Source organism: Cariama cristata, unplaced genomic scaffold (genome assembly GCF_000690535.1).
Source record: "Cariama cristata isolate BGI_N322 unplaced genomic scaffold, ASM69053v1 scaffold12216, whole genome shotgun sequence".
Taxonomy (NCBI): Eukaryota; Metazoa; Chordata; class Aves; order Cariamiformes; family Cariamidae; genus Cariama; species Cariama cristata.
In genome coordinates this window covers 62,026-71,776 of record NW_009622741.1, presented here as the reverse complement: position 1 = coordinate 71,776, position 9,751 = coordinate 62,026, and the positions used below count along the sequence as shown (strand labels likewise).

The following is a 9,751-nucleotide window of genomic DNA, read 5'->3' as shown; positions in this document are numbered from 1 at the left end:
CAAGATTTGTGGAAAGAGTTCTCAAACACTTACTGCAAGATTTGGAGGCTCTTTAAGTTGACTAAAATACTTTTAATGGTAACAGGAATATATGATGAGCCAGAAAATGAGAACTAAACCACTTTATTTTATATTGTACTAATGGCAGTGGGACGAGTGCAAGCCACAAGCGAACATACTGGTTTAATTTGGGCAAGTTGTTGCTTTCAGGATTTCCAGGTCTTTTGGCTTAGTCTCTCCCCCTTCTTTTTCTCGCCTCAGGGGAATAAGACTCTTAAAACACTGGAAATGAACCCGTGCACCCCCAATAGTGTTGAAGTGGTGGAAACACGGTCTGTAGCTCCCAAGATTGAAGACACAGAGATGATGTCCCCAGCAGCAGACACCACTGTGCCTGAAGATGGCTCTGACTCAGAAACAGAGAACCATGTGGTTGTATCCTACTGTCCCCCTATCATTGAAGAGGAGATCTCAAATACCCCTATGGATGAACCTGTGGGGTCATCTCAGGTGGTTTACATTGACATCCAGTCAATGTATCAGCCTCAAATTAAACCAGAGGAGGAGCCAGAAATAGACTTAGTGACTACAGCTGGCTATAAGCCACAAATGCAGCTGCCTATCAGTGCTCTGAAAATAGAGAGTCGCTCACCTGCAGAAGAAGAATTGGATAAAACTGCAGGTTACAGACCTCAAGCAAACACGAATGCCTGGAACATGGACACTCCAGACTCTCCTGGATCAGTTGAAAGCAACAATGAAAATGCATCTTTTGGGAGCCCATGCTCCATTAATTCCCGACAGTTTCTGCTTCCCCCAAAAGACAATGAAGACTCTCTCAAACCCAGTAACATAGGGTGGTCCTTTACACACTTTTTTCAGAACAAACCAAATGATTAACAGTGAGTCCTTGTTGAACGTGAACCTGCCTTCTAAATAAGCTCTTATTCCTGATGTTGTAAAGAAAGGAGGAAGAAAAGGCAAAAGGCATGAATTACTCTTGGAGACAATCAGCAGATGTTCTAGTGAGCTGAATGTTACCATGTTTCAGTTAATGGAAGTGTTAATGTTCCATTTTAATAGAGGCCGAGGGGCCAAAGTTATAGCAATTTAGTTATTACTCTAGTATATATTGGATATAAGGGGGATTGAGTTTAGAGCTCCTGATAGTCATAGTCAAAGAACTCTGCCTACCTTCACATAGTGCTCCAAGATTAATATGATCTCATGCAACTTGTAACTTGGAAAGATTGCTTTGCTTTGTTGTAGTTGTTCTCAACTGTGCATACTCAAATGATGCAGCCCCAGCAGGTTTCCTTAACTGAAGGTTTCATTGATCACAAACCTCAGCCTAACACATGGAAACAATGTGGGTGGAAACTCTTTGAGATCTTTTACCTAGTTATAAACTACGAACAAATGAGAGTGCTTTTTTTTTCTTCTCCCATATGGAAGGGTATTGTCACTGTTTAACATTTCTGAAGCAATGGCTATTCAAGTCTGTTGCTTTTTAACTAGACACTAGTTTCTGTACCTACTGTACAATGTTTATTCAATGTTTGACTCAGGGGTACAAACTTGGGGAAAAAAAGTGTAACACTGATTTAAACCTCAACAAGAACTACATAAAGTTTAAAACTTTTTTTTTTAAAAAAAGTAGAATGCTCTATATTTTTTCTATCCTTTGGTGAAGGAGTTAATCTTTCATGATGTATTGCACTAATACATTTTGTATTTCAAAGCTTCAGCTCCAGATCTCCTGCTTCAAAGTGGTACAGTACTCCATTCTCCCCCATGTTCAGCAGTCTTTGCACTATACAGTAATGTAAGCCGTGGGGAGATCTCTGTCTACTAACATCAGCTGTCCAAGCAATTTGGCATGCGAAATTAGAGGTAGTAGTACTAGCTTCTTGAGCAAAAATTGCTCTTTGGATGATGTTTATTGTATTAGCTTTGCCACCTGCTGCCTGGCTGTTCTCCAGTGTCAACCCAACAGGACCTTCTCTGCAAATCTTACCTGCGAGTACAAAGTGGGATTTCTCTAGTGTCAGGGAGAAACCCAAGGAGGTTTTAGTGCCACTAATTCTACCTCTCCTTTACCAAGCATGTGGTGCAAAGAAGGCTTAAATTATGTACATTTGTGTGCTTAAAGGAGTGTTCAGAACTATCATCTTTGAAAGTGCTTGTTTTCACATATGCATCTCTAGGCAGCTGTAATTGTAACATTTCACTGTGTAAACATCATACTGTGGCACACATGAATTTCACTAGCTTACAGGAGAAAGTGCTTTCTAACTTACCTGTTCCTCACTGTAAAAATCACAGTGGTGAGAGGTCAGATGTTAAAGAGCTCCACAAAGTCCTAACCAAATTTTTTTTTTTAGGTTTCAATTCCCTTAGCTACTTTGTGACTTTTTGAATAAATAAGGTAGGGGAGTGGTTTTCTAAACAAGATCCCAAACAGATAAGGAGGCTGAATTGGCTAAGCTGCTAGTTGTAAAGGTGTGAGAGCAATCCAGGAGGATGACTAGCTTGGCAGCCAGTTCGTCTCCAAACCACGTGATCTGGCTATCAAAATAAAACCAAGCATTAGGTTAAACGTAATCACAGCAATGGATGGTGCAGTTTCAGATGTTGGTGTGTCTCTGCCATCTCCATAGAATGAAATTACAGAGGGATTTCAAAACTGACAAAAAGGCAAAACACTATGTAGCATCCAAATCATCATCAGTAACAACTGCATATGTGTGCCTCCTGGAAGACTGAACCGTGAAGACAGCAAAAATAGATCTGTCTACAGACCTGACAGAGTGCAAGCAGATAGGATTCTGCTTTTGAGGTTGAATCTTGGAATTAGCAGAACTGCGAGTGAAAAGACAGGCAGTGCAAAGAGCTGGTGTCTATCTGTCACCAAACATCATTGCAAGAGAAAGTTTCACGCCTAATCTATTACTGCCTATTGTTCAGAATGCTAAAGTAATGTACAAAAGGAAGCAGTTCTGCCCTTTGTGCTTGATAGCCGGGAGGTGGCTAAATCCTAATAGTAACAAGCCTTTTTCACAAGATCTCTTCTAGAGCAGATTTCTTTTCACTGGAGATTTGCACTGCAGATTTGGCTTAGTGTGTTTATCTCCTAAGATGAATTTTAGGTTTTGCTGACATATGCTTTTAATTGAAAGCACAAGATATCATGAACCGAGTGTATGGGTAATGGTTTGGGTTTTTTATGGAGCAGTTTCTCAATGCAGAGGAGCAATCAGTATTGTATGGTGATCCAAACAAAAAAAACCCTCTGTAGCAGAACAGGTGATCATGAAGATTAACTATGCTTTGATACGGCTGTGTATTGCAAGAAACAAAACCAAACTGAAGTTTGAGAGTACTAGCAATTTTTAATTTGTCAGGGCAGCTGCAGACAGCACACAGAGCTTGCGGGGAGCAGTCTAACACCGTTTGCAGTGCTCCCACAGTGAATCATTTAAACACAAGCATCATGTACTCAGGTTTTCCTTTGTGCTACTCTTCCTATTCAGTAAGGCAACAGCATTTTAAATTGCTTCGTTTCTTAATGATTAGGTAGGGGAAAGGTCCACAAATACAGGGTCTGCCTCTATTTTATTGAAGCATGCTCATCTAATTGTCTATCACCATTTTTTTTTAAGCTTTGACTATATATTTTATTTGACTGGTGTTCTGACTTCCAGGATGTCTTGTTAACAGCAATGGCTTACTGTACACATCAGTAGAAGAGTGGTGCAAATGGGGGAGAGACAGAGACTTGTGCAGTATCTGTAGCATCATTTACTGTCGCTTAATGGTTATGAACCAGGAAGCAGTTTTCATTCCAGCACTTGAAAGCTCAGCTGCTTTATCTCTATGAGCCTTTGAGCCTATTCAAGTGCTGCCAGTGAGGACTCCTTCCAAATGCCTATCTTAAATCTTCAGCAGCGAATCCAAATACCAGATGGGTAGTGAGAGATTGTGTACTAATTTTGTGATCATGTGAAGATACCCCTAGATGCATGGAGCAGTAAGAATGAATGACGAGGACTGTCAGGGAGCGGACTTGCTTTCTCAGCCCAAGTGTCATGTGAAACCAGTGAAGTGTTGTTAAGAATGTCTTCATACCAAATTCACTTTCAAAGCACGGTGCTGTTTAGCCTCTAAATGCATTGATAACAATTGTCAGACTAAAACTTTGAGCTTCAGAGGGGATCAGACTCCTTGTGCCTTCGGGCTGCCTGGTGAGCCTCTTCAGTCAAATTGTGTCTGAAAAATGTCTTAGGAAACTTAAAGTACTGCATTTCCTAACCATCAACCATCATTTTCTGAAAGATCTTATTCTTTGATTGAATATCTGTTTTGTTTTAGTTCTTTTTGACTTTTTGTTCTTTTTCTAGAACAATAGAAACTTTGGCTTTTTTAAAAATCAGAACAAAACAAAAAAAACTTCCAGAGGGGATATGACCAGAAGGGATTGTGTCCAAAACACTACTACTCCTAACTCAGTGCTTCAATCCTCCAGTTCGATCAGTGTTCAGAGATGTAGGGTGTTAATGCCAAGCAATTTCTTTCTGAAGCAAATCATCGGTGCTGCTGCTTTTTATTTTTGAGCCATGCCTGTCATATGTGACAATTTGGGGTTTGTAATGGATATTTGTACTGTTCACTGTATGCGTGGAACATCAGTCACGTTTGATGTAACATTGTGCACTCTCCTATTTGACACATTCATTATTTTTGTTTTTCTGACATGCAAGGGGATCTGGGATCTTGGTTTTGTGTGTTGAATTTTGGGATGGTGGATCTGCATGTGATATACCTCACAGAACTACTAGTTAATATATCAACAAAATAGTAAGCTAATATTACAGGCAGGCAGTGAATTACCTCCCCTGCTGTGCAGTGGCTGCATAGGCAGACCTAGGACCCAATGACTGACATCTGCTCTGGTAGCTGTTTTTATTATCTGTAGTTGCTGCTTTCGTGGGTAAGCCATTTCCAAAGGGAACCAGTAGCTGTGTTGTCCGCCATGGCACAATTGGCAAATGTGCCATGTTTCTTCATCTTTGGTTTATGTGGGGGACCAGAGCTTTCCTCTGCTGGTAGTATGGCAGCAGCAAGCTCCTGCTGACCTGGAGTTTTAGGCTGCTCTGAAGAGGCACATTCAAGCAGCCTTTTTTTTTTTTCTTTTGATACATTCACTGAGTAAAGCTTAGAGGTGTGGTGTTTCCTGTGATCTTGTCCTCCAGGACACTCAGTTGAGCATGAATAGTAGCAAAAATGAAGGCAATTGGATGCATTGGAGGGAGAAGGTGTTTAGACATCATTCTGAAAAGGCAATGAGAAATCGTGCACTCTATTTTTAGACAAATATTACTTTGTAAATAGAATATTTGTATACTTACAAGTAGATAGAAAGATAGTAAAAGAATTTGAAATACATAGGAAAAATGTAACATTTAAAGAAGCAGATTGCTACCAAGGCTCCATGTACCATAAATCTTATCAAGAGCTTCCCATGTAAATAGCATCTTCTGTTCCACCACAGACTTTGATGAAGACTTCAGTGCAAATGGCATTAATAATTTTAACACTAAGAAAAGTCCTAACCTCTTATGCACATGTGTGCATACATCATTATGTACCTAGGTGCATATTGCAGAGGAAGTTGGCTTGCAATTCCCAAAGTGATTTTTTCAGAGCCCTGTACTTGAATATATGCCTTCTGAGATGCAGCTTTGTCTAGAGGAAACAGCTGCCGTCTGTGCTCCTCCCAACACACTACACAGAGTTTGTGCTGCTGTGCATTAAGCTGTGCCCTGTGTGGCTGATGCTCAGGAGATGCAGTTGGCAGTTTGCAAGATTTGTTGTTGACTTTTTCTTTGCCTTTTCCTTAGCAAGCCTGGAAACACAGTCCCAGACCCCAAATGCCAGACACAGATTCAGAAATGTTGGAGTGTTTAAAAACTAATTTCCTCATGCTTAGGCCTGTCTTAAATTTTAAAATATCTCCTCAGAAGCTGGGAAACGGTTTCTTCCATAACAATTTTCTTTCCTCTCCTCCCCCATTTATATAACTCTGGATTTTCCCCAGTGTTTCTAAGATAGCCAGTGTTTGTTTCCTTTTTGCATGTTATGCAAACAAACCTCGGATGATATTGGCAGGGGTTTCTGTAACTTTACAAGTTGTCTCAGGGTGCATGACAATACTTTTTTCCCCACAAGCACGTCTATTAATTCCTTCTGCTTTTACAATAAAAAAATATCTCCAGAGAACTTTCGCATTTTGGGGGTCAGGGGCTCAGCATCTCCATGCAGGTGAGCTGGTCTCATGGCAGGGTGTTCCATGAGAGGATGGAGTTAATCCCTCTCCAGTCTCACCCCCTCCTTGTGCCAGTGCTGCCCAGGTGACTTTGTAGTGCAGCAGAGCAGAGGACATCCTTATTTTTTAATGTGGTATGCAACAGAATCTCTGTGTAGGTTTTTGGATGGTCCCAAATCTGCACTTTGACTGTTGTTACATGAAAGCAAGCTCCAGTAGATGTGTATGCACACCTTCCGTAAGAAGGTTCAATACCTTTGTGACTCATTTGATCTCATGTTGTGCAAAATGTAGTAAGCAAAACTTACCCAGAGACAAAGCAAAAAATGAAATGTTCTCATTTTCATTATTTGGGCTAAGAAAATGTCAAAAAAGAAATAGCTCAAGCAGGGCAAAATAAAATAGAAACTGGCAAGGTCTCACACTTTTTAATAGTAATACAATAAAAACAGAATCCTTGAACGTCAGTTTGTCAATGTCTACTTAATGTGATTCGAGAGTGGCTTAGGTTGAACAACATTTTATGCTTCACAGCATGTCAGAAAAGTTTGTAAAGCAGGGGATAGCAAAAAAGAGATAACTGACTCAACTCATGTCTGAAATCCTACTCGGAAGGTAACGGTAATTTGAACTTTGATCCTGTTGTGGCACACAAAACAGTGGAGCTGGTGGAGTCATATAGCTCACCTGAAAAAAAAAATGTAGTACTATAATGCTGTAACTTTTAAAATATACACTGTGAACAGGTTCAATGTTTTTTTAGCTCTTTTTATACCATGTTTTTTACAGCATAAATAATTTGTTTGGAGATGTTTTTATGTTCTGTTTTTACCAAGATTTTAATGGACTTTTGTTTAATACTAGTTAAAATATTGTTTGCCAGTTTGAAAGTCATCTAGAAATTAATTCTGAGAATAAATCAATAAATCAAGCTGACAAAATAGTCTTCCTAGCACACTAAATCTAATGAATCATTTAACATATTTCTGTTGCTGAATGATACTGAAGTTTTCCAGCTTCCAAATCCGCTATTGGAAAAATATTTCTTTCAGAATTTAAGCAAAATCATCACACAGCACTTTAATGAAGTTGTAGCATACTGAGTAAAATACTGATTCAACAAAGTGTATCAAAATGAGAATTTATTAGCTAAGCAGTTAAACAAATGCATGCTTGAAAAAGGAAGTGTGGGATCATATTGGGGAAATAATATTCTAGTGTGGCAGATGACATTTAAGACTAACCTAACACTAAGATACCAACTTTGCATACATTTTAAACCTAGTTTGCTTGGCTGTTGTAACTCCTGTTGTATTGCTTGGGTGTCTAAAAATACGCATGTATTTAACAATTTTACCATAGTATTGCCATGGAATTTAATAAATATATTTTCTTACACTCTTATATGTTTTCATATTCCTTGCTTGCATGTTTATTTTTAAGTAAGAGTTAAATTCTGCTCATGCTCCAGTACAAACAGTTATTTTAATTTTATGCCAGAGTAAATAACCACAGGATCTGGCAAGCACAGCCTTGGCTTCTTGATCGGCAGAGTGGGTAGTAACACAGATACTCTCTGAGTAGCATCACCTAAGCACAGCATGCCATAGTGCGTACATACATGGTTCACTGAAGCCCTCCTGTTCCTGCCATGCGATGTGATGATAGAAAGAAGGCCGGTTGACTTAACCTTGTCCTCCTCGGCTTATGGCTCTAACACAGCTGGGGTTTTGAGATGTGATTTCCCTGCAGGCTTGAGCTGAGGGCTTGCAGAGATGAGCAGCCGGAGGCTCTCCATGGTGGACGGGTCTGTGTGGTGGACATCCTTGTTCCAGGACAAAGGATGTAGCAGCAGGAAGGAGCCCAGGCTACACACTGTGGGGTTAGTTTGGGTGATGTAGGACATTTTCTCAGTGTGTTTTACTGGAATGGAGATCATCAGCTTCTACAGTGGCTGTAACATGGGCCTTATGTTTGAGGCCGTTTATGTCACAGCACTTACTTGTTGTCCTAGTGACAGCCAAGGAATTTTGTGGCTCATCTAACCATGGTGTCAGAACTAGTGAGTAACACACAGGCTTAGCAGCGTGCAGACAGACAGGTGCCACCTCACAGCATGTCACGTGAAGCCATCATTGCATGGTGGCACTGTGCTCTCTCCATCTCTTTGGAGGCAGTCTTGAAAGTCAGAGTCAATTCCTTGTCTTGCAGTAGCAGATTGGTGCAGCTTCTTGGTATGATGGCAACTAGGCAGGGTGTGTGAGCTCCACTGAATGCTGGGGAGGTGTGGGATCAAGGGTACTAAGTCCTTTAAGCAGGACTGAGGAGTACTGCTCTGAAAATACTGAAACATGGAAATGAGGAAAGGCTTCACTTGTTCCAAAAGTGAAATTCCACAGCTGAGCTCTCAAGCCCTGCAGCTGCTTTGGCCAGTGCAGGAATACCAGGGATGAGTTCAAGACAGATCTCACTCCATCATCTGGGCCTCAGGTCTAAAAGGAGTAAAAGGATGATGGTTTTCCAATGTCTTCTGAAGATACTGCAAGTTGTTCAGGTGTAGCTCATTCAAACCTTGGCAAAACCAGACTAATCCTGTGGATTTGGTATTTAACACAGCTCAGGGACAGCTGGAGCTCCCTGTCCATTGACAGAGAGGTATTTATGCGACAGCAGCACCAGAGGAACATGGAAGTAGCAGGTTTCTTCAATGGAATGGAGCCGTGTCACATCCAGTGCGGGTGCAGACCAGTTAGCCCAGGCTGTGCTCTGCAGAGCGAACGTGTGAGAGCGATCCAGAACTCTGGCCCTGGGAGAGGCAAGGTGGGTGTGACCCCTTCATGACACCACCATCCCTGCCCTGGCACAGGTCGCTCAACTGCAGTAAATGGCCCCGCTGCATGCCTTGCCCACACACAGCTGTGCCCATGGCGCGTGTGGGCCCATGCCTGTGCTGATTTACCCTCAGGGCAAATCAGGTTGGGGGGTTACAGAATCACAGAATCGATTTGGTTGGAAGAGATCTCTGGGATCATTGAATCCAACCTTTGCCCTAACACCACCATGTCAACTAGACCATGGCACTAAGTGCCACATCCAGTCTTAAACACCTCCAGGGATGGTGACTCCACCACCTCCCTGGGCAGCGCATCCCAATGCCTAACGACCCTTTCTGTGAAGAAATGCCTCCTCATTTCTAGCCTGAACTTCCCCTGGCACAGTTTAGACAATGCCCTCTTGTCCTGTCACTGGTTGCCTGGGGGAAGAGGCTGCCCCCCCCCTCACTACAACCTCCTTTCAGGCAGTTGTAGAGGGCGATCAGGTCTCCCCTCAGCCTCCTCTTCTCCAGACTAAACAACCCCAGCTCCCTCAGCTGCCTCCCATCAGACTTGTGCTCCAGGCCCTTCACCACCTTCGTTGTCCTTCTCT

General features: G+C 41.7%; 1 protein-coding gene across 1 annotated transcript in view; it reads left to right on the top strand.

Moving 5' to 3' along the window:
• LIFR (leukemia inhibitory factor receptor alpha) overlaps positions 1-1,633 on the top strand; it is a gene marked incomplete at its 5' end in the record, with an annotated part of 6,529 nt that extends 4,896 nt beyond the window's left edge. Inside the window, one exon of the mRNA XM_009702456.1 lies at positions 262-1,633. Coding sequence (XP_009700758.1) covers positions 262-900 — 639 coding nt within the window. The remainder of the gene's footprint in view (positions 1-261) is intronic.
• Positions 1,634-9,751: the final 8,118 nt, after the last annotated feature.